The sequence below is a fragment of the Artibeus jamaicensis genome, unplaced genomic scaffold (genome assembly GCF_021234435.1).
Source record: "Artibeus jamaicensis isolate MK-2021 breed Jamaican fruit bat unplaced genomic scaffold, CSHL_Jam_final contig_332, whole genome shotgun sequence".
Taxonomy (NCBI): domain Eukaryota; kingdom Metazoa; phylum Chordata; class Mammalia; order Chiroptera; family Phyllostomidae; genus Artibeus; species Artibeus jamaicensis.
In genome coordinates this window covers 18,958,172-18,984,454 of record NW_026521788.1, presented here as the reverse complement: position 1 = coordinate 18,984,454, position 26,283 = coordinate 18,958,172, and the positions used below count along the sequence as shown (strand labels likewise).

General features: G+C 36.1%; 1 protein-coding gene across 5 annotated transcripts in view; it reads left to right on the top strand.

Annotated features, from left to right (window-relative positions):
* CTNNA3 (catenin alpha 3) overlaps positions 1-26,283 on the top strand; it is a 1,563,160-nt gene that overhangs the window by 986,446 nt on the left and 550,431 nt on the right. For all 5 annotated transcript variants that reach the window (XM_053663824.1, XM_053663825.1, XM_053663823.1 and 2 more), the window contains one exon: positions 6,165-6,257. In XM_053663824.1, the coding sequence (XP_053519799.1) occupies positions 6,165-6,257 (93 nt within the window). The remainder of the gene's footprint in view (positions 1-6,164; positions 6,258-26,283) is intronic.

Sequence of the window (26,283 nt, the reverse complement as noted above, 5' to 3'; positions counted from 1 at the left end):
GAATTCTCTGTCTCTAAAAGTGTTTGCACAGGAGTTGCACAACCATATGCCAGAGAAAAATACGAATAACAATGAGACAGTGACCTTTCTCTCCCTGGAGAACTAGGATACACTGCGACATCATATTAAAATTAGTTCTGTGTAAACAATAAATGTGCCACAATGGAAATCTCACTGAACATCAAACTTTTCTTCATGTTCTTAATAAATCATATCACAGGTAAATTTAAGTGTGAGAACTCTTTAGTGACAAGGATGATTGATATATGGTAAGAAGCTGCCCAAATGGTGAGCTCCTCCCTGAGATTTCAATAGTATTAGAATGTGAAAATATAGCATACTTTTGTATTCAATACTCTTTACCAGATCAGAAAAAGGTTATGATGAAAAGCACAGTTAAGCCTATGGCATGATAGACTGATTTAAAGGTGACTGAGAAAATCCCCAGTCCTCATATATCTTTTGTATTGCTTTCCTTGGCTCTACCATTATTTAGTCATTTTGGGGGCTAAGTTATGGCCACCTCCGTGATCTGATGGAGACTGAGAGACAGACTACCTGCCTGGCAGGATTCTACAAGGCCAAGTTCTAGAGCAAAGAATTTCTCACTTGAGGTGATAAGTTAGGGAATGAATGGTACCATGTTCTATGCTAAATGAAAGGATAGCAGGCACGTATAAAACTGGCATGCAAAACTTGATCTAGGAACCAGGAAAACGAGAACAAACATCAACAGGATGATAATAAATTCATTCCAGGATTGGTATTTACAACTTTTTTAATAGATCGTATAGTATAGTGAATTTCTTCAAGTTTAAAGGGTCTAGAAAGGACATTCATATTAAAGGACAGAAGAACTGGTGACAAGAAAAGAGGCTCATGAGAAGGGTGCTGATAGAAAAATCAACATGTCACGGTTGTCAATATGCAGAACAGAGCTTATTCTTGTATTATAATCATAGCTGCATGTTTTTCCCATGCAAATAGCTATAAGCCTACTTTTTCCCAGTCTCATATTTTATAATACAGTTTAATCTTGTGTAAAAATGACAAAAACATTATGTTCTAGTCTCTTGTTAAATATACTTGTGAATTTATCTTAGTGCTTTTGATTCAATTTATTTAGGATAATTTAGACTCTGCTTTTTCTGTTTTTGACTAAAGATATAGGTCCACATCAGTAAAAAAGTCTGGTCAGTGATTTCAGTGTAGGTGCAATTGTGAACACTATTTTGTGTGTGTGTGTGTGTCAAATACCTAATTAATTGTTATTCTTGATTTCAATGAATCAAGGTTATGTATATACAAAAAATAGTATAAATAAAAAGCTAACATAGAAGAAAACAAAAAATAAAGTCATCTCATGTAATCTAAAAGAAAGAAAGAAAAAATCATTTTGTTTCTTTCACACATTACTTTAAAAATTTTTTATTATTGTTATTCAAGTACAGTTGTCTCCATTTTCCCCCATCACCCCCACCCCCACCCCAGCCATCCTCCCCTCACACCCTGATCCTTCCCCATTTTGGCTTGTCCGTGTGTCCTTTTATATATGTTCCTCGATGACCCTCCACCTACTTTCCCCCTGTTATCCCCACCCACCTTCCCTCTGGTTATTGTCAGTTTGTGCTTTATTTCAGTGTCTCTGGTTATTTGATATAGCAACGAGAAAAATAAAGTACCTAGGAATAAACCTAACCAAGGAGGTAGAAGACCTACACTCAGAAAACTACACAACACTGAAGAAGGAAACTAAGGAAGATACAAACGAATGGAAACATGTACCATGTTCATGGATTGGAAGCATTAACATCATCAAAATGTCCATACTACCCAAAGCAATTTATAGATTCAGCACAATCCCTATTAAAATACCAATGAGATATTTCACAGATGCAGAACAAACATTTCAAAAATTTATATGGAACCATAAATGACCCTGAATAGCTGCAGTAATTTTGAGGAAGAAGAACAAAGTATCAGGGATCAGAGTCTCTGATATCAAACTATATTACAAGGCCACAGTAATTGAAACAGTCTGGTACTGGCATATGAACACTTTAATTCATGGTGGCATAAAGAGCACAGACATTTTCCTGGTGAACAGTCTCCCCATCACTGATTGGATTGAATATGTTTCTTCTCCTTATTTGGCCTTTCTCCCCTATCTGTGCAATAGAAAAGTCCAGAAATTAGTCAGAGGTCACAAACTGGTGACCAATGAACTGAAGGCAGCCAACAGACTGTTAGTTTGGTCAAGGCAGTGAGTTTTTCCTTTTGTTTCATCATGTTTGGATGACCTCAAACACCTTTAGGTAGGGCATGCACTCTCCTGGGGCCCCGCCACTCCACCCAACCACGGAGTTTCATCCAGACTCTGGTTTGTATTCCCTGCATGAGTCCTAAAAACATCTGAGTTTGTGACTCTAGGATTAGACATTTTGTTACGTTTCTTTATGCTTTTAAGATTGTAATTCGAAAAACCTCTTCAGAGAATGAATGCTCTTTTCCAGCCCGATTAGCAGAGATATGGACGGGCTGAAAGGAGAGTCAGACCAGGTAACAGGGCTGCCAGCTCTCAGACCATCTCTGTACGCCATCTCCTTTAGTCCCCAGTGCACCCCAGTGAGGCACATGTGCTCGATCCTATGTTCCAGGTGACAAAACAGGCTTGGAGAAGGTCACATCTTGCCCACAGTCAGAAAGCCCATGAATTGTGATAATTACATTCCAACCCAAACCTGTTTATTTTTAAAGCCTTCTCGCGCCATGATTCTGCTAACTGGGCAGAAACTGTCCACGTAGATCCCTTAGATAGAGAAGGTTTTCACAGGCTTTTGAAATACTGTCAAAGTCGAATATACAAAAGGTGTCCCAATAGCTCAAACTGTTTTACAAAATATTTTGTGTGCGTGCTGCTTCCTTTGACTAGTAGGGAACTGCCTTCATGCTGCCAAAGAGCCCCACAAAATTTAGAAATAATTATTATTGGAGGAAACTTAGCTTTCATTTACACATTGATATGATAGAAAAATCTGTCATGAATCACTGAAATTAAAAATGTAAAGAGATTTTACTTCTATCACATTTTTTCTTTGTTTTGTCACACAATATAGCTCTTTTGTGAGTTTGAATTTGTATAAAATATCATTAAAACTCCATGTTACTTAATCTGGAAGTAATACTTCTTGACTTATCTAGAAAGTTCACCTGACATAGAACAGTTCTGGTAAGGGAAAGTTCAGGTATGTCTGAATAAAAGAAGACAGTATTAATGTGATCATTAATTGAGTAGTAATGATCATTAACATGATCATTAATTTGGTCATGCAGTATTTTCAATTGAGTTTTTAAAACTTAAATCTGCCATAGAAAATAGAGTGAACAATGTTGTAGTAACTATCTATAATGCCAGGCAGACACTTTGTAACCAAACGAATGTCTATTTGTAGTGCTGGACACCTGACTAATTAACACAAAATAGTGTTGAATGCAAGCTGTGATAAAAAAAAAAGATGATAAAGAACAAAAAAAATACAAAGAGATCCAACAACAAAAAGGCAGAAACCCCACCTCCATGATTCCTCTCATTAGTCCTTTTCTGGCCAGATGTAAATGAAGTTAACAACAGTTTGAATTCAGTTGAGCTTTGCTTTGCTGTTAAATTTATTCAAAGAAAAAGGAATAGATTGCTTTTGAACACAAGTGTTCAAACACCCAAGCAACAATGGTGTTGACATTAGAGTCATTTAACTTTCCTTTACAACCTGAAGGGTAGACATAGATAATTTGGAATGATAATAGATGATAAAATTAAAACACCCAAATATAGTGGTATAAGCATAATTTTTGGAAATGTAGAGGCAAATGATCAGAATAATTGAAAAAGTGGGAAATGATTGACCCTGAAGAATAGGATTTAGGGTTGTTGTTTCATGACATAAGGGATTGCTATTGTTCTATGTAAACCTTGCAATACTATTTTTTAAAACTAAGTACAGATGATTAATGATAAGAATAAAGCCAATGAGGGTTGGCTAGGATTGGGTGTGGGAGGTGGGAGTGGATGGGGGGGAGAGTGGTGTGGGAAAATGGAGACAACTGTAGTCGAAAAACAAAAATAAATTAAAAATGATAAAAATAAAATTTTATTTACATTTAAAAAGTGAAGTCTGCTAATGTGAAGAGAAACTTTGTGTTTAGGAGGGTTTCCCTGTTGCATTGGGCACTGAACTGCTGCAGAATAAGCACGGTGACCAAGAAATGTCCAGAAGGAGCTGTCAATTTTTAAATAGGAAGAAAGAGACACACACACACACACACACACACACACACACACACACACACACACACAGAAATGGTACATTAAAAATAAATAAATAAACTAAAAAAGTAGCTATATGGGGCACCTTTTCATAATTTTAAAATTTAGGATTAACCAGCATCCTTCTAATTTGACCAAAATATTGCACCGATGACGTATATATTTTTTTTGCTCAGTGCTCACATTCATGGACAGATATTTTCTGCAAATGCAGAGCAAATTATCATAGGTATATTAAAGCAATTAGGCTGCTGAATTTCGCTGTCTGTGAATAAGACACAGGGTGGGGAGAGAGGCATAGAAACTGCTGCCCTTTTCAAGTAATTCACAAATGAGCTAATTATATGTCAGATATAAAAGTTGAGGCATTGTGACCTTCAAGTCAACAAAAGACCTTTCCAAGTAAGTCGTTTCCATGTACATTTACTAAAGTGAACAATGCCCTTCACAGTTAAATAATGTATGGCTGTTATTTCATTATATGTAAATGGAAACCAAGGAGTTGTTTTGCTGTTGACATGTAAACAAAAACTATAAATCCATTTAGTGACATTCTTCAATAACGATCCACAGATGGGTCTGCTGTTTGCTCCCACTGCATGCTGCTGACGTGTGGTTTCTCTGTAGCTAAATGTATTTTGGACTTGAGCAGTAAAAACTACACTGCGTTAAAGTAGACAATAATAATACTTTGCCCTGGCTGGTGTAGCTCGGTGCATTGAGCGAGGGCTGTGAACCAAAGGGTCGCCAGATGGATTTCCAGTCAGGGCACATGCCTGGATTGCGGACCAGGTCCCCAGTATGGGGTGTGGGAGAGGCGACCTCACATTGCTATTTCTCTTCTTTTCTTCCCATTTCTCTAAAAATGAATAAATAAAATCTTTAAAAATAAAATAAGTAAAGTAGGCAATAATTTTAAAAGACATTAAGTATGTTAGAGAAATGATTGTTAGAACAGCGAACTCCTAGTGGTGATAAAGACAGTGATGTGTTTTGCAGATCTTGGAAACACACCTGTGTACTACTCCTCTGCTACCAAGAAGAATGTCGATTACTTGAGGGTCAAAGAAAAGAAAAGAATCCCATACTCTTTCCCATGGCTCTTTCATGATATAAAGAAAGTATTTGTAAATGTTGAACTTAGGAAATGGACATAAAGTAATTATTTAAAAGAGCATCCATTTCACTGGAAGAATGGAAGTTTCAAAAGCAATAATGTATAAAGGAATTTGAGTGTCTCGAATGCTTGAATCAAGCAGGCTGCTGATGTCAAACAGTGCCCAGGAAGTTGTCCTGGAAAATCAAGAACAGGAAGAAGATTTAATTATCTTGTATTTGCCTGGCTTTATAGTGTATTTGATGCTGAATAAAACATAAATAAAGATATAGTGATTCTTAATTCAACTTAAGTAGGCATAATAAACCTCTGGGAAATAATAAACCAATTACAAACTTAAAATAAACCACAATCTTGTGAGATTCCAAGAACTTATTAGCATTCAATTCACAGATACATTTTTTCAGTCCCATAGGAAACTGTAATACTTAACATTTAATTTGGATTAGATGTTGGTACCATGAGATCGTATAGGGTTTACTGATTTAGTCATCAGTCGTTCCTTTTGTTTTAAACAATTTTATAGGGCCCTTTGTTGTTATTTATTTTAATAGATTCTCTGAATACTTATATCAAGCAGATACCACTGGCATCTTGGAGAGTGCGGGTGTTCATTACTGAGACTTTCAATGTGTGCATATATGTGCATGTTTAAAATAACAACTGTTTCTGCAATTCCTTGATAATCTGAAACAATTTTCATTATTTTGGATTATATTTAAGGTGGCAAATCTTGCTTGTTCTATGTCAACAAATGAAGATGGGATTAAAATTGTCAAAGTCGCTGCCAACCACCTGGAAACTTTGTGTCCACAGGTATGATGACTAAGTTACTGCGTCTTTCACTAAACCAGCTATAAAAATTATATATAATGCTTCAGACTTTAAATGCATAGAAAGATGTTTAAATATTTATTTTAAACACAAGAGATAACTTATCTGAAGGTCATGGCTTCTTCTTTATTAAGCACATGGTTCTTCTGACACTCCCTAAGGGCCCGCGCCAGAATCTTGTAAGAGGAAGGTATAGTTCGAAATGAAAGCAGTGCTTTGTCCAACAAATTTTATTTATTTTAGTCATTACTTATTTTGCAACTTCAAATATAATTAAAGCAATGATGTTTTTGCCCATTTTATCAAAAGAAGGCCCAGGTGTCAAAAAAGCCAAGAAATGTTTTCCTGTCTGCAATTCTGTTTTTGAAATCTGAAGAGAAACGCATCGTTAGGGAACTGTTTCCAGATGACTAGTAGTCTTGAAGCTGTGAATCAAGATACACACAAGGGCAATCTTGGTCACCTTGTCTTAGAAAAAGCAGGAAATAATATGGATGATTACTTCCTAAAAGGGACCACACATGTTACAAGGATGTGACATATGACAATGATTAGAGACTTCAAGTCTTTGGACCTCTGCTGAGATTCCCATTTTACTAAAAGTGTTAAATTCTTGATTTGCCTTGCTGACAATTTCATCTCTAAGAATATTGAGGGAATAGTAAAAGAGACTGTTTCTTTGGACTTATTATTGATTAACAAGTAAAAACTTGCTGCAGAAGTGGAATCTAGAGAATCTTCAACTGAGATCTTGCAACTGATGTCAGTTTTTCCTGAGGTCCTACAGGGAACAGAGTACTACAGTGAGGTCTCCAAGGGGTGGCGGGGGGGGAGCTGGACCACTTACGCTCCCCTCAGCAGTGCATGACAGATCTTTTTTCTCCACATAGTGACCAGCACTTGATGCTGTCATTTTTGAAAACGTCTTTTTGAATATGAGTAGAATTAAATGAATATTATTGGGTTTCCTTTATAATTCTCTGATTAAAAGGAGAACATTTTTTTCAAATGTTTATCAATCATGTGGCTTTCTAATACTGTGAATTGCCTAAACCTTTTGCCAATGTTTAGTTGTTTTTCAAAATATTTTTATTGCATTGCTTGGGTTTATTAAAAGTATCTTCTGTTGACTGTGGCTTTTCTTTTAACTTTAAAAGATAATATTTCATAGAGAATTTTAAGAACTTTAATGAAAATATAGGATCCACTTTTAATCTTTTAATAAATACTTACTGAGCACCTACCCTTTGCTACATGTCCATTGCTTGGTGCCTTGTTCAGAAATTCTTTCAACAAAAATGTTACATAATTTCTGGATTTTTAAACAGCTTAAAACATTTAGATCTTTATTTCTTCTGAAATTTGTTTTTGTTGGGATAGGAATCTATTTTATTTTATTTTTAGAGTATTAACCATTGGGCCATAATCATGTATTAAATATTTGATCTTTCCCAATTGATGTAAAATGCTGTCATTGCCACACATGTCCACATACATGCTTCACAAATTTTCCATTGGTTTTTATATATTTGTATACACATATATTCACACACCATATATAACACATGCATATATCTACATGCTTTATGTAACATTATATGTTTAGTACATATATCAAAGTGTGTAATATTTTACTATTATTTCACATATAAATATAGATGATGAGATAGATAGATGATAGATAAATGAAATGAAAGATGATAGGTAAATGAAACTTGTATTAATATATATGTTTCTGAGCTCAATATTCTGTTTCATTGTTCTATTTCTTTATTCCTGTAGCACAATGTCTTAAGGTATTATACTAAATTTAATATATTTTAGGCAAATTCGCTCACCTTTTAAAAAGTTATTGTTATTATTTTTGTTTTGCTCTTTCATATAACTTTCAGTATCCACTTGTCAATTTCCATAAAAATACATGTTAAGATATTTATTGAAAATTTTTATGTGCTTTAAATTTTAGACATAGAATATCCTTTTACTGACCCTTTTCATTAATAAATATGCTATATGAATTTCTTCAAACAGATCTCTTTTTTTGTCCTTCAAGGATTCCTTAGTTTTATGTTCTTTACTAAAATAAATTCCATGGCTACATGCTGATGGCTTCCAAATTTTTCTCCTTAGGGTAGACCTCTGCCTAACAACCAGCTTAAACATCTTGTTTTCCCCTGACAATTCCACTCTGATGTCTAGAGGACATCTGAATTCTAAAAAGAAAAAATGGATCTCTGGCGGTTCCTTCCCCCTCTCACTTTGCTGCTTCTTCAGTTGCCCCAATTTTACTGATAGCATGGCGTCCACCTTGCTGCTCTGGGGAAAACCCTGGAGAATCTCCTTTATTCACTCAGTGAATGTTTACTGAACATACAGCATGTCCTAAGCAGTATTTATGTGTCCGGAGAAATTTAGAAAGAAATCAAGCAACAAACGAAAATGCTTGCTCTTGGAAAGCTTATATTCTAATGATAACTAATGGTCATTTTTTTTCTAACTAATCCATTAGCAAGTCCTATCAAGTTCATCAAAAATATTTCTCTTGAGTCTATATACTTGTCTGTGAACATCTTAGCTTAGGTCACCATCATCTCTATCTTGGGCTACGAAAATATCATCCTGTATAGTATCCATGTTTATACTCCTCTCTCTAACCTACTTTCTGTATAAACACCAAAGTAAAATTATAAAAATGTATATCATATGAATTGCTTTTCATAGATTTTTACAGTAAAATGCAACATTTTTGTGCCTTAATGAGACTCTTAGACCTTCCCACTGTCTAACTTGCAGCCCCACTCCATGTGACTTTTCTTGTTAACCATTAGATCTCTGCACGTTGGCTTGTCTGTGTCCAGCACACAACAAGCGCCTTCCCCCCTGAGGAAGCTCGGCAGCTTCCCCAGGCTCTTTTCCCTTATGGCTGTGTGGACAGTTCCCATTATGGTCAATTTGTGAGGCCTCAGCTCACACAGCATCTTCTCCAAGATCAATCTGCTTAAATCACTCCTGCAGCTGTATCATGTTATGTCACTATATTTATTTCTTTTAGAGTCTCTAGCACAACCTGTAGTTATATTTTATATGATTTTGTTACTTTTTATTGTATATTTTTCACACTGAAACATAACCGTCAGGAAGGCAATGATTTAGTCTTCTTAATTCACCACTTATATCCCCTGGGCCTAGCAGAAAGGCAGCATATATTGGATGTTCAACAAATTTTTGTCCAAGATATAAATGAATGACAGGGATTTCAGAATAATAAGTTAGTCTATTCATAGAGAGCAGCAAGGCTTTTTGGCAACATCTTTGTAATGTTTTCCCTAACATCATCTGTCTTCTTTCTGACAACATAAAAATACAGTATAATTAGTTTGGATTGTAACTAGTGAAATTCTTAAAATGGCAGATTATAGTTGCTAGCCAATGGTGAGGCCGCTATTGGTGGGGTGCAATGATCTGCTCTTGACCTAGTTCATTTCAGTGTTTAATAGTGATTTGATAAAATTATAGAATAACATTGTTAAACTTTTTAGTTAAAAATAAGAGGATAAAGGAAACACATTAGCCAAAAGAATCCAGTCATAAACAATTTGGGTATTCTAGAATATAGACTAACTCTCAATATCCAGATGAGATACTATATTTGGTCATATAGTAAGGCTATATGGGTTATTTCATCACATAGTAAGTATTTCATCTGGATATTGATGGCTGCATAAAGCACATATATTAAGCACTCTAAAACAAATTTCAAAGATGCAGAATGGAAGAAATATGGCTTAGCAAAAATTTATGCTCCAAAAAGCTTGCAGGTTTTAGTTGATTGTAATTTCAATGTGAATGAAGAGTATGGTGTAGCTGTCATAAAAATGAACGGGATTTAAAATTTTTAATAAAAGAAAAAGTTCTAAACTTTATTTTCAATATTTTTATAATTAAACATTATTTTAAACACTTTATAACTTTTATACAGCACAGCCTGAATTTCAGAATTAGTATGTGTGGAGTGTACCCCGTATGTGTGTGCACACACATTTGTGTAAGTTCCAATGTTGTAATATGTATATTGAAATAAGGTGTGCACATGCATTTAGGTGTGCTAATTCCACCTCCAGACCTGTGTGGTACAAATGTGCACATGCGTATGCACAACAGTCTATAAGCAAGGTTTTCATGCAGCTTTAACTGTAATAACAAAAGCTAAGCCACCCTAAATGTCTGCTGGAAGTAAGTTGGCTCAATGTTATGTTTTGTTATGGAACATACCCAAGATAAGGGAAAAAGGCAAATTTCAGATGAATATGTATAGTATAACATACTTTGGAAAACGGGATAGATAGAGCCATATGTGTATGTAGTCATATAAAAGTTTTAAAAAGGCCCTCATGAGAGTTTTTTGAAGTGTTTAATGTGCAGATTTTATTGCTTTGAAATTTATGATTCCATTTATAGTATTTATACCATTATCATTTAATTCCTTTATAGTCCCCTGCCCTCCGGCAATTACCACCTCATTGTCCAGGAGTCCTTTTTGCTTTTTGCTTAATCCCTTCACTGCTACCCTCCCTTTGCCTTAGCTGTCCTGCTCTGTATCTATGAGTGTGCCTCTATTTTACTTGTTCATTCACTGTTCACTTTGTTCATTAGATTCCACATATGAGTGAAATCATATGGTATTTGTCTTTCTCTGATGGGCTCATTACACTTGGCATAATGTTCTCCAGGTCCATCCATATTGTCTCCAAGGGTAAAACTTTCTTCTATTTTATGGTTGAGTAGTATTCCATTCTGTAAATATCCCATAGTTGTTCTATCCACTCATTGACCATTCATTTATCCACTGATGGGCACTTAGGCTGCTTCCATATCTTGGCGATTGTAAATGATGCTGAGATGAACATAGGAGAGGTTATGTTCTTTTGAATTAGTGATTTGGGTTCCTTTGGATATATTCCAAGAAGTGGAATCACCGGGTGAAAATGCAGTTTCATTTTTAATTTTTTGAGGTATCTTCATACTGGTTTTCACAGTGGCTGCACCAGTCTACATTCCCACCAACAGTGCATGAGGGCTCCCTGGGTTCCTTTTTCTATGCATCTTAACCAACACTTGTTTGCTGATTTATTGATGATAGTCGTTCTGACAGGTGCGAGGTGGTATCTCATTTTTGTATTAGTTTGTATTTCTTTGATGATTAGTAATGTTGAGCATCTTTTCATATGCCTGTTGGCCATTTGTATGTCTTCTTTGGAGAAGTATCTATTCAGAAGTGTCTATTCTTTGCCCATTTTTAAATTGGGGTATTTGGTTTTTTTTGGTGTTATGTTTTGTAAGTTCTTCATAAACTTGGGATATTAACACTGTATCAGTTGTATTGGAAAATATATTATTCCATTCTGTGGGTTGTCTTTTTATTTTTTTGATGGTCTTCTTTGCTGTGCAAAAACTTTTAATTTGATATAGTCCCATTTGTCTATTCTTGCTTTTGTTTGCCTTGCCTGGGGAGATATATCATAAAATATTGCTATGAGCCATGTTAGGGATTTTGCTGCTTATGTTTTCTTTTAGGACTTTTATGGTTTGGGGTCTAACATTTAAGTCTCTAATCAATTTTGAATTTATTCTTGTGAGTGGTGTAAGAAGGTGGTCTAGATCCATTTTTATTCATGAATATGTCCAATATTCTCAACACCTTTATTGAATAAACTAATTTAGCTCATTGTACATACTTGATTCCTCTGTTAGATGTTAATTGACAATAAAAGGGTGGGTTTATTTCTGGGCTCTCTATTCTGTTCCATTTATCTATGTGTCTCTTTGTATGCCAGTACCATGCTGTTTTGATTACTATGGCTTTATAGTATAGGTTGGTAATGGGTAGCATGATTCCTCCAAGTTTGTTTGCCTTTCTTAGGATTGCTGTTCCTATGCAGGGCTGTTTGTGGTTCTGTATAAATTTTTGAAATATTTGTTCTAGTTCTGTGAAATATGTCATTGTAAACTTGATAGGAATTTAATCGAATCATTAGATTACTTTAGGTAGTATGGACATTTTAATGTTGTTAATTCTTTTATCCATGAACTCGATATGTGCTTCCACTTATTTGTATCTTCTTCAATTCCTTTCTTCAGTGTCTTATAATTTTCTGAGTACAGTTTTTTTTACAGCGTTGGTTAGGTTTATCCCTAAGTATTTTATAAGTTTTGGAGCAATTGTAAATGGCACTGTTTTCTTAATTTCTCTTTCTGTTAGTCTATTATTGACATATAAAATGCAACTGATTTCTGAATATTAATTATGTATGTGCTAGTTTACTGAATTAATTTATCAGTCCTAGTAGTTTCTTGGTGGAATTTTGGGGTTCTTTGTGTACTGTATCATGTCATCTGCATATGAAGACAGTTGTACTTCTTCCTTCCCAATATGGGTGCCTTTATTTCTTCCCTTTTTTCTGCTGTGGATAGACATTGCAGTGCCATGTGGAATAAGAGAGGTGAAAGTGGACATCCCTGTCTTGTTCCTAAACTTAAGGGGAAGTCTTGCAGTTTTTGCCAGTTGAGTATGATGCTGGCAGTAGGTTTGTCATATATGGCTTTGATTATGTTTAGGTATATTGCTTCTATTCCCACTTTGCTGAGAGTTTTTATCATAAATGGGTGCTGATTTTTCAATAACCTTTTCTGCATCTATTGATATGATTATGTGTTTCATCCTTCATTTTGTTTATGTGGTGAATCACATTTATTGATTATGAAAGTTGTACCAACTTTGCTTTCCCAGAATAAATACCACAAGATCATGATGCATCATTTTTGATGCATTTCTGTATTATGTTTGCTAATATTTTGTTGAGGATTTTAGTGTCTATGTTCACTAGAGATATTGACCTATAATTTTCTTTTTCTTGTAATGTCTCTATGGTTTCGAAGTTAGGATAATGCTGGACTCATAAAATAAACTTGAGAGTCTTCCCTTGTCTTCAATTTTCTGAAATAGTTTGAGAAGGAGAGGTTAATTCATCTAGGAATGCTTGATGAAACTCACCTGTGAAGCCATCCAATACAGGGCTTTTTTATTTTGTTTTTGTTGGGAGTTTTTGGATTACTGGTCAATTTCATTAGGCATAATCTGTTTTTCAGTTCTTCCTGATTTAGTTTTGGAAGAATGTATGTTTTTCAGAATTTATCCGTTTTGTCCATGTCATCCAGTCAGTTGCCATATAATTGTTCATACTATTTTCTTACAATCCTTTGTATTTATTTGGTGTCAATGGTTATTTCTCCTCTTTCTTTTCTTATTTTATTTATTTGTGTCCTCTCACTCTTTTTCTTGAGGAGTTTGGTTAAAAGTTTGTCAATCTTGTTTATCTTTTCAAAGAACCAGCTCTTGGATTCATTGATCTTTTGCATTGTCTTTAGACTTTATTTCATTTATTACTGGTCTGATCATTTCCTTCCTTCTACTGACTCTGGGTTTTGTTTGTTGTTCTTTTTCAAGTTACCTTAAGTGTAAAGTTAGATTTTTTAAGTTGAATTTTTCCTTTTGAGATAGGCCTGTAACACTATGAATTTTCCTCTTAGGATAGCTTTCCCTGTTTCCCACAGATTCTGGATTGCTGTGTTTTCACTTCCATGTGTTTCAAGGTATCCTTTGATTTCTTCCTTGACCTCACTGTTGATGTATTTATTGTTTAATAACCTGTTATTTAGCTTCCATGTCTTTGAGTGTTTTTCAGTTTTGTTCTTGTAATGGAGTTTTATTTTCATGGCATTGTGGTCAGCAAAGATGCTTGATATGATTTTGATCTTAAATTTATTGAGACTTGTTTTGTGTCCTAACATGTAGTCTATCCTAGAAAATGTTCTATGTGCACTTGAAAATTATGTATATTCTGCTGCTTTGGAGTGAAATGCTTTGAAGATATCAATTACACTCATTTGATCTAGTGTGTCATTTAAGGCCACTGTATCCTTGTTGATTTTCTGCCTTGAAGGTCTATCCATTGAAGTCAATGGGGTGTTAATATCTCCGAATATGACTGTGTTTCTGTCTGTCTCTCCCTTTGTGTCCATCAAGATTTGCTTTACATATTTTGGTGCTCATATGTTGTGTGCATAAATGTTTACTAGGATTATATCCTTTATCTTGATTGTTCCCTTTATCATTGTGTAGTGTCCCTCTTTGTCTCTTACTATATAACTTTGGGTTTAAAGTCTATTTTTTCAGTTGTATGTATTGCTACCCTAGCCTTTTCTTTCTTTCTATTTGCATGAAATATCTTTTCCTAACCCTTTACTTTTAGTCTGTGTGCCTTTTGATCTGAGGTGGATCTCTTGGAGGCAGTATATGCATAAGTCTTGTTTTCTTATTCATTCAGCTGCCCTATGTCTTTTGGTTGGAACATTTAAGCCATTTACAGTTAAGGTGGCTATTGATAGATATGTATTTAGTATCATTCTATTGTTAGACTATTTTCCTTTGTTTTTTCTCTCTCTTTTTCTTCTTCTTTTTTAAAGTAAGCCCTTTAACATTTGTTGCAGTACTGGTTTGGTGTTAACAAATTCCTTTAGCTTTTTCTTGTCTGGGAAGCTCCTTATTTCTCCTTCAGTTTTAAATGATAGTTTTGCTGTGTAAAGTAGCCCTGGCTGTAATTCCTTGCTTTTCATCACCTTGAATATTTCACACTACTCCCTTCTAATCTGAAATGTTTCTGTTGAGAAATCACATGACGGTCTAATTGGCGGTCCCTTGTATTGAACTACCTGCTTTTCTCTTGAGGCTTTTAGGATTTCTCTCCACGTCTTCAAGCCTTTCCATTTTTTTTAAAAAAGATTTTATTCACTTGTCTTTAGAGGGGAAGGGAAGGACAGAGGGAGAGAAATATCAATGTATGGTTGCCTCGCACGGGGACCCTGATGGGAACTGGCCTGCAACCCAGGCATGTGCCCTGACTGGGAATCAAACTTCGGTCCCTTAGTTCGCAGGACGTCGCTCAGTCCACTGAGCTATACCATCCAGGGCAAGCCTTTCCATTTTGATTATGATGTATCTTGCTGTAGGCCTCTTTGGGTCTAACTTGTTTGGCACTTTCTGAGCTTCCTGGACTTGTTTATCTTTTTTCTTCACTAGATTAGGGAAGTTTTTGGTCACTATTTCTCAAATAGGTTCTCAATCTCTTGCTTGCTGTTTTCTCCTTCTGTTATTCCCATCATGTGGATGTTGTTATGTTTCATGCTGTCTAAAATGTTTCTTAGGCTTTCCTTATTTAAATTTTTTTTCTGTTTGTTGTTCTGCTTGGCTGTTTTTCTGTCTTGCCAAATCACTGATTTGATCCTTTGCTTCATCAAACCTACTGTTTATTCCTTCCAGTGTATTATTTATTTCAAATATTGCATTCTTTATTTATGATTGGTTCTTTTTTATGGTTTCTATGTTTTCCTTTATTCTGTTGAATATCCTTATAGTTATTTCTCTAAACTTTGCATCTGATAATTACTTGCTTCCATTTAAGCTAGTTCTTCTAGAGAATTTTCTTGTTCTTTCATTTTGGATCTGTCTCTTTGTCTTCACATTTTGGCTGCTTCCTTGTGTTTGTTTATCTCTATTAGGTAGATCTGCAAGGACTCTGGTACAATTCTTTACCAGGTGGTGGTTGTGACAGGCCCTGGGCAACTTGTTTAGAACTATCAGCAGTCAAGAGCATTGGCTTCCTCTGCTGGGTCTGCTTATGCAGAAAAATTCAGGCTGCACATCAAGGCCAACTTTTACCAGCACCGGGCCTGGGGGATGGTTAGCTATAGTCTCAGAGCTCCCAGAGATCTGCCTTAATTGTTAATCAGTGATATAGCCTCAAGCTGTACTCAAAAGCCTGGCTTAAACTCTATCAGGTGAGGCAGATTAATTCCTCTGGGAGGGGCTATTGCTTCTACCTAGGCTGATGCCACTTGGAGGGGTGTGCTCTGTCTGAGAAATATGGCTCCTGCATGTGGGGAGTAACTAAGTACAGGGATGTTGGCAGATCTCCCTTCAGTTCTCTCTCCAAAGCCACCAGTCCCAGGCTCTCCTCAAGTGTCTCTAGTCCACTGTGACCTCCCTCTGCTGAAGTCCAGGGTAAGTGGCTGCAAATGGAATTTTGTGCATTGGCCCTTTAAGAGGCTCTCTGTGTCTCCAGCCATCCCTCCCTGGTAGACAGAAACCCTGCTGTTTTTCACAGCTGGGTGTTTATCTGGGATCTTTTTCTGGGTTGATGCTGTATGCTAGGAAGCCCAGCTTGGAGTTTTGACCCCACACTTCTCAGGGGGATCCCCTTGGGTGTTGACATACCCCTCCAGGATTTCGGCTGCCCAGCCAGTCCTTGTGTGCCTCTTCCACAACTAGTCACGTTGTGGTGAAGTAGTTTCTTCTGTCTGTTTGTGTTTATGAGGCTTCTCTCCTGCCAGTGTTCAGTTGGTTTTTTAGGATGATTTGGGAAGGAGTTAGTGTAGCTTCCACTTCCTTTCTGCCATCTTGGGTTTCAATATTTATCATTTTTTAAAAGAACAGTAATTTAGGTTCAAGCTTCAAAGATGTGTTTGTTTCCTGGTAATGAACCTGGGCTTGAGCAAGGACTGTTAGAGGACTTGAATCCGGCATTTGATCAAAGGCCAAAAGAAAGTGCTCACCACTGGTGGGTCCTTCATGCTGCTGCCTGGCTGGCCTTTCCGCTTTCACTCATAGTGAGGAAGCCCCTGAGTGCTACCAGGACAGGGATGGAATCTTCTGGGTATCATGAGAGTTTTAATAGTGATTACTTCTGAGAAATAAGACTGAGGACAAAGAACAAGTAAGAGTACTTTTACATTGTGTCTTATTTCTTTTAGGACTCTTAATTTTATTAGAAACAGGTCCTTAATTGATTTTTAGACAAAATCCAACCAATTAAAAATTTTCCGGATTGATTATGGAGTGAATGAAGTGTACAAAACACAATGTCAGGAGGAGCAGATAGGGTGGCACGTAATTCCTATTTGATCAATGTGGTTGAATTCACCTGGGTGTCAGTGCGTTGGATCATTCTGGTTCTTACTGTGCCTAATGGACTGCAACCACAATGTTTCCCCAGTTACACATGTCACACTGCAAAATAGAATTGTCACTTGGAGCATTGCAGCAGAGGATATCTGAAATAGTGACATTTCTTGAAGCTGTCACATAAAAAATTTATAAAAGCAACAGGGATGTTTTAGCCAGGAAAAAGGTATGACTTGTAGAAACATGATCACTGTCATCAAACCTTTCAAGGGCGATGATGTGCAAGACTTCATTCTGAAGCACCCTGAGGGACAGAACTATAACCTATGACCAGAAGCTAGGAGGACACAAAGTCATCTCAATATAGGATTAGTTTTCTAACTAAAGTATCCTGGAAGGAAGTGACTTTGTGGAGATGGAAGGATTTGGAATTTTTTGAATCCACAGACATTTAAACACAAGGATGGTGATGATTAGATTAAGCTATTGTACGGTGGGTACAAGCCCTTGGGGAGAAATTGGCCTACCAGCCTTTTGAAGTTCAATTCCAAGATCTTATAATGGATTTTCTTTTACATAAAGGAAAAAAAAAAAGTGTGATCTTGGTGATAGCCTTGCTGGAGTGCTCTATCTGTTTGAACATAACCTGAGGAAGGATAAAGCTATCTATAGTGATTAACTTTTGTTATATTTTATCAGTCAACTTTGAAAAATATTTCAAAGTAAACATTTACATTTGCATAAAAATGAGAAGAATTCAAGGTTCTAAAATATGTTGCTGATTTGGATTAATGTTTGAAAACTCATAAGCTAAATTTTAATAAAGGTAAATATAAAGTCAGGGCCTTAAGTTAAGTAAAATCTATTGCACAAGTGGATATAAAAAGCTTTGCTTATCAGAAGCACAGGGGGTATTATAGTTTAGCAGGACATTTGTTATCTAGTTTGAGGAATTCCAAGCTCTGGTCCCTGAAAGCATTTTCATTGTCTATTGTGAACTTAAGCAGTATAGTTAGCTTTTTCACAAAATAAACTTTATTGAACTTTTATTAGAAATCTATGTATTTTCTACTTGTTTGATATTCATCTAAAACATTTGATCTAGGAAATAATAAAAGTAGATACCTTTTCATATTATTTTTTCTTTATGTGGCAAATGAAAATTCTCCCATATCTTTTTCAGTCACTTTTCTCTTCCATCTACCTCCTTCTTTCAAAAATAGTTGTGGTTCAAAAAAAAATACAGTATGTTTTTACAAATAATTGTGGCCTGAAAAATTCCAAAAATTAAAAGTTCTAATTCAGGGCACTCACCTCTAAGTCATTGGTGTGACATGGGAACCACTTTACAGCAAAAGTGATTATGAAGCTTAGCTTGTGAAATAGGGGAAATTCCCAATGCACTTGGCATGAGGATGGCCATGTGCAGAGTACCATGCTGTATCAGGCCTGCAGTTAGGGGCTAGGCAGGAAAGAATGAGTTGTTTTAAGCCAAAGTGAACTACTACCTAGTCACTGGACTTGTTTAAACAAAAGATAAATAGGCTGAGCCTTGTCAGAGATGTTAGAATAAGAATTTTGTTATTGGGTGGTAGCGATATGAGCTCGTCTTATGTGGTCTTTTTAGAAAAAGATGTTTAATTATAAAAATCGTAGTGAGACCTGGGACATTTTCCCTCTCGTGATTACACTTACACTCAGTTAGGCAGGCTCTCTCACAAGTGCTTAAATTTGTCAAAAGCAGGTCAAGTTTTGTAATCACTGTCACACTTAAATCGTTATCTAGTACAGTTTTTGTTGTATCTTCTTCTGATTATCTCTCTTATTAATTGGTGTCTAATGACCAGACAGAGCTGAAACATCTTTCAGAGGTATCAAGTTTATTTTCAGTGATGTGCTTAAGAATATATCTTTATAAATTGCTTCTTGGAAATCTATTATGACTTTCTAAAAGGGTTATATATTGAGTGTGTTGAAAAGTAGAGAGGAAAGTCAAGGTTTCTCCAGATATAGAAGCTTATGAAGTATTAGAAAAACCCAACAAAGTATCTGAGGGACAGTGTGCACTTGTATTCATAGTTAAACATGGAGCAATATAACCTCCTTGAGGGTAGGGAATTTTGGTTCACTGATGTATTCTAAGAGTAATGCCTGACACATAGTAGGTACTCGGCACATATGGAGTAGGGCAAAAACAGGTTTATAGCTGTACATGAAACACAGGGTTTATTCTTATAATTTATTAATTATTGTACTATTTTCCATACAAACAACTCCAGATTTACTTTTGCCCCACCCTGTATCTATGAAGTGAATGACTATATCAGCATGAACTTATTTTTCCTTGCAGATATTGGCAGGTAGATGCTGAAAGCCAGTACTATTCTCTTTCCCCTTTGTTCTTTGGGAGGTGTAGGAACTCCCAATTGTAACCAAGTGATGAAAAGTCTCAGTGTGACACTTTGTCGGCTTGAAGTACTAGTCATTCCAAGTGACTGACATTATCTCTCTCTGCATGGACAAGATTGTTTTGTTATAACAACAGCTTCTTCTGATTAAGTTATGATGTGTTACTGTATTTAGTATACACTTCACTAAGGGCATTGCACTATCTCTTTCAAATGGAAAAACATGTTCTGATTTGTATGGGGTTTTTGTTTGTTTTTGTGATTGAGCAGCTGTCACATCTATGAATTGAAAGCATTTAATTTTCTAAGTATCATGCTCTAGGGAAGCAGATTTGTTTTCTTTCATTTTCTGTGGGCCATAATGATGGATGTTTTGTTTGCAACTAAACAATATGGGCCTCAACTAATCAATGTGAAATAATCATATTCTTTAAGAATCTCCTGGTGTACTTATAAGAATTGTGACAGGCTTTTTACAAAGACACCTAGTTTATTTCTTTTCCCTTCAGAGTATGGCAGAAAAAAATTTTAGAAACCAAGTCATATGATCCTTTTTTAAAAAGCTGATTATAATTAATCAATTGATTCTCAAGACTGTGCGGGGTAGTTTAAGACTGGGAGCCTAGGATCAGCCTCTTTCCCGTGGTGCCATGATATTTGTGAGGAGAGACAGCCAATGCTTAGGTGTAGCTATGAACACAGTTGCTTTCTAAGCCTGGGCATTAAGCTCTGTGTTTTTCTATTGTCATATTCTGTCCTAGACACAGCTAGCCACTCCCTTCCACTCATTTCGAGGATCATTTCATTCATGAAATAGTTGCTGAGCACCTACTGGAGCATCCATGAAGCTAGGGTGAGCCAAGGGTAGGGAAAAGATTCATGGGGTGCCCACTGGAATACTTCTGAGGAATAAAATGGGGTTTAACTAGGAGGGGTTTTAGCTAAAAAAATCTGATGTGGTATACCCTGGAAGAAGAAACAGAAGTTGTGGAAATGAAGTCATAACCATTAAATATAAGTGGGGACATGGGGGTCCGAAATTAGATAATGACTTAAAAGTAAGCAGGCAGAATTAAATATGCTTTAACTTGCAGACTGAAGCAAGCATATCAAAATTGAGCACAAACCAGAGAGTTTATGCCTGAGCCCTAATTTATGTTCACAGCGTGTATCATAATGCTAAGTATGTTAGCATAAAGGGTCTGGGTCAGCCTTGGCAATGACCTAGTAACAGAAGAAAACAAAGATGGAGCTTTGCTTACATGCATTAAGCTTTCAATGAGAAGGGAAAATGTATTATCTGGGTAGAAATAAAGTGGTGTTAGAGATTAATAGGTTGAAATGCCATGGGAGTTAGAAAGAAATTTGTGTCAGAGGATTCAGGGAGGACTCTCAGAAGAGTAACATTTTCTATGGGGCCTTAAAGAATGAGCAAGATTTGGGCATTTAGGAAAATATAAAAAGGGCATTGTAGGTGGAAGATACGGGAGAGTATATAACAGAAATGGGAAAAAGTGAGTCATTGAATCTGCCTGAGCCACATTGTTTTCTTAAACAGGAGAGCTCCTGGTACTTTGGATAGAACAGTTCTTTGTTGGGTAGGAAAGTCAGAGTGGTGGAGTTCTACTTGCCAGGAAACCCAGAGACCAGGGCACTGTGTACACGACCACCACTTCCCCAGGCCCAGTCTTTGTGATAACCGAAAATGCCTCCACACTTTTTCTAGTGTCTCTCTGGAGATTCTGCACCATGTGAGAGGTGGTGAGGCATAAGCTGAGGAAAAGGGAGAGGTTGGACACTGGGTTGAAACAGAGGTGGTGGCCCTTATTGTCAAGTCAAGGAATTTAGATTTGGATTTAGTAGACAATAGCAAGTCACTATGACTACTTGTGCTTCTGGTAAAATAATCTGGAAACTATATGTCAACTCAGTGAATAAAGGGATAGGTAGAACCAGTAGAGAGATTATTTAATATTATATAAGAATTCAGATTTTGAATAAGGGGCATAGGAATAAAAATTATGGATGGAACAAATTATAAATGGAATATCCAAACTGAATGGAAATCGAAAACAAATTACATGATAGTAGTGATAGAGGCAAAAAAGGACGAATATGGAAATTTTAGTCTTGCCTCTGGGAGAAGAATGGTTGTCTCAGAAGAAATTAGAACTATGATGAAAGAGGAGATACTTTAGGACAGAAATTAATTTATTCAAAGTACTTTCAATATAGGTTGAGATTTTAGCAACAGCACTTACCAGAACTTGAGATACCCCAGCTAGATATGGTAACCATTCATGTAGGGGTAATGGTTAGAACAATACATGTAGAACAAGATGGCTAAAGAGTAAGAGCAAATACTGGGATCAAAGGTAGAACATTAAAAGAGCACATCTAGGAGAGCATAAAAGGACCCTGAGAAAGAGCAGCCATCAGTGTAAGAGGAAAGTCAGGAAAGTGTGGCTAGGTGGACACCTAGTGAGTGGAGCACATTCAGAAAAACTGTAAGGTAATTGTTCCATAAGGGAGAATGAACTAGGCAGGAGAATTTATGAAAGTCAAAATGTTGTTTCTAGTAAGCAGCAAGGTATGTGGCATTACATAGTTTATATTTTTAGAAGTAAATTTAATACCTGTTTTAAAAATAAATTATTGTTTGTATACCACCAAGTTTCACTTTGTCTAATGGAAGGCAACATGAGTTTAATATGTAACAAAATAAACATGTTTTTAATGGTATTTTTATTACCATTTATAAACTTTGTAATGTCCTCCCTAAGCCTCAATGATCACATCATTGTGTATGTTCATGTCTCATATTTCCTTCTTCCTCAATCCCTCCACTCCATAAGCTCCTATACTGTCAATTTGCTCTCTCTCAATGAGTGTGTCTCTATTGTGCTTGTTAGTTCAGTTGATTCATTAGATTTCACATGTGAATGAAATCATATGGTATTTGTCTTTCTCTGACTGTCTTATTACACTAAGCATAATGTCTCCCCATGACTCTTTATGCTGCCATAAAGAGTAAAATTTTCTTCTTTTTTTATGGACACTTGGGCTGCTTCTGTATCTTGGCCAGCATTATACTCAATGGGCAAAAACTACAAGTGTTCCCTCCTAAGATTGGGAACAAGACAGGGATATCTGCTTTCACCTCTCATATTCAACATAGTACTAGAAGTCCTAGCCATAGCAATCAGACAAGAAAAAAATAAGTAAAAGGCATACAAATCGGAAAAGAAGAAGTAAATTTGTCTTTATTTGTAGATGACATGATATGTACATACAGGACCCTAAAGAGTCCATCAATAAACTACTAGAACTGAGCAATGTATTTAGTAAAATAGCAGGATAAAGATTTAATATCCAGAAATAAGTTACAATGAACACAGGGGACCTTATATTCTTTTAGATTAGTGTTTTGGGTTTCTTTGGATATGTATACAGAATTGTGATTGCTGGGTCAATTCATGGATCTTCCACTCAGAAAATCAACAGGCAGACAGTGATTTTAAATGACACACTAGATCAAATGGATTTAATTGATATCTACAGAGCATTTTACCCAAAGGCAGTAGAATATACATAGGTTTGGAATGCATAAGGAACGTTTTCTAGGATAGACAACATGTTAGGACACAAAACAAGTCTCAATAAATTTAAGAAGATAGACATTATATCAAGCATTTTTACTGACCACAATGCTATGAAACTAAAAGTTCATCACAAGAACAAAATTGGAAAATACTCAAAGACATGGAAACCAAATAACATGTTATTAAACAATGGGTGGGTCAACAATGAGATCAAGAAAGAAATCACACAATACCTTGAAACACATGGAAATGAAAACACAACAGTCCAAAATCTGTGGGATGCATGGACAGCAGTTCTATGAGGGAAATTCGTATGAGATAGGCATTACAGGTCTATCTCAAAAACTAAGAAAAAGCTCAAATAGCAACCTAATTTTATACTTAAAGGAACTTGAAAAAGAACAACAAAGCCCATATTGAGTAGAAGGAAGGAAATAATAAAAATCAGAACAGAAATAAATGAAACGGAGTCTAAAAATGCAATACAAAAGATCAATGAATACAAGAGCCAGTTCTTTGAAAAGACAAACAAGATTGACAAACTGTTAACCAAACTTATAAAGAAAAAAGAGTTAGAGGACCCAAATAAATAAAACCAGAAGTGAAAGAGGAGAAATAATAACTGATACCAAAGAAATATGAAAGATTGCAAGAAAATATTTTGAACAACTATATTCCAACAAATTATATAACCTGCACAAAATGGATACATTCATGGAAACATACACTCTTCCAAAACTAAATCAGGAAGAATAGGAGACTCTTAATAGACAGATCATACCTAGTGAAATTGTAGTAGTAATCCAAAAACTCTCAACAAACAAAAGCCCTGGCCTGGATGGTTTCACAGGTGCATTTTACCAAACATTCCAAGAACTGACACCTCTTCTTCTCAAACTATCATAAAATTCAACAGGAGGGAACACTCCCAAGCTCATTTTATGAGGCCAGCATTATCCTAATCCCAAAACCCAACTAAAATTCTACAAAAAAAAATATAGGCCAATATTTCTAATGAATAGATGCTAAAATCGTCAACAAAATATTAGCAAACCAAATACTGCGATGCCCCAAAAAGGTCATACCCTATGATCAAGTGGTATTTATTCCTATAATGCAAGGTTGCTACAACATTCATAAATCAATAAATGTGATTCACCACTTAAACAAAATGAAGAATTAAACCATACAATCGTATCAGTAAGAAGCAGGAAAAGCATTTGAAAAAATCCAGCACCCATTTATGACAAAATCTCCCAGCAAAGTGGGAAGAGAGGTAATATACCTTTTTAGATTTTTATTTTAAGTCTCTGATCTTTGAAAACCACATTAAAGCCCTGAATCTGCTTCTGGTTATATACATTTTCTGTGTAGTATACTTGTGTGGGAATATGTGGGCACAGAAAAAACAACTTTCCTTCCACCTTCTAAACTTTTTCTGAGTCTTTTGTTTCTTAAAACCAGCTTAAAATCAATATCCCAAAAGGAATATTTTAGGAAACTGTTTCCTTTCATCAATAAACTTCATTGAGGGGGAAAAGGCCATCTATGACGCAGCAGGTGCTTTGCCAAGTTTATCATACATAATGTGACAGTCTTGTGACGAGAATTATTGGTCTAATTATAGGTGTGAATATATATATTTTTCTCATGTATATATGAGATGTTAAGTGAGTTGCTCGAGGTTAAGGAATCAAAAAATAAATCCTGTAGGATTTGGGTACTAACATTCTTTCTGGTTTTAAAGGAATTATTTCAACAGAGTTTTATCTATTTATATTAGTATAATTCTTCAAAGAACATAGACTTTTTTCCTATTTCTCCTTGCCTTGAAAATAGTGGTAAAGAAATCTTTGAGAATGCTTTACATTCAACATTGAGTATGTAATGCTTTTTGACCCTCATGTATTTAGAACTTGGTTGATGCATGCACCGGCCTGCAGTGCCCGCGGCATCATGGACAAGATAGTAGACAAATCCATACAGACTAACGAGTCCTGTGGAGGAAAAGGGGACTACACAGCTACTCCCTCAAGGGGGGGGCACCTCAGAGTGGCTTGGCCACTATCTCAAGGGAAGAGCTCACTGACCCTTGCCTAGACAGGCTTTTATCAGGTTAAATTTGTGCAGGAATATAGGTACAGTTTATTAATCATTGTCAGGCAGTAAGGATCAAACTATAGATACCATACAAAGAACTATTAGGGCTTCTTCTGAGTCAGGGTCTATCAGCTAAAAGGCTACAAAACTTTGGGAAACAAACTCATTTCCTGCTCGGCCTTTATCATTTAACTAAGAGCATTCTTAGCAAAGCAGGTTTCACGGGATTTTACATATCCTTTCTCAGGTCGGATCACCCAGGGAGCCTGGTCTTTCCAGCACAGGGCTGCACCGCCCTCTGACATTGTTTCAGGCTTCAGTCAGGCAGAGGAGGCAGATAGCCAAGGGAGTTTTGGAGACTTCTCGTGGACTCAGGGGAGTCAGGCTTCATCACAGCCAAGAAGCGAGGGTCCATCACCCCCTTTCTCCATAGCCCCCCAAGATGTTCCCTGGGGCCTCCACGTGATCATGCCTGTCTTAGGTTGTTCCCCCCTTGTGGAATCTTACCTGTCATTGGCTAACTGATTAAGCATGGGGGACCAGTTATAAAAAAAAGGAGCAGAAGTGGTGCTACTGCCAAGGAGATAAGCTTTATCTCAGTGGCTTATGGTCCTAAGGTCACTTACTCAGCCTTAGCCATGGGGGGTTTACAGATCCTAAAACCAGTGCTTCCCAACACTTGGTATTTCATAACTGCAGGTCTTAGGTCCTTCACAAAAGATAATAATATCACTTGACATTTATGTATCATTTTATTTTTTAAACAGGCTTTGTAATTTCTTAATCTAACACAGTGAGGCTCTATCCCAAAGAGGTTGGGTGGGTCTGGCAAGATCGTGCAGCATACTGAGGGAAGAATTTGGAATATAATTCTTGCTACC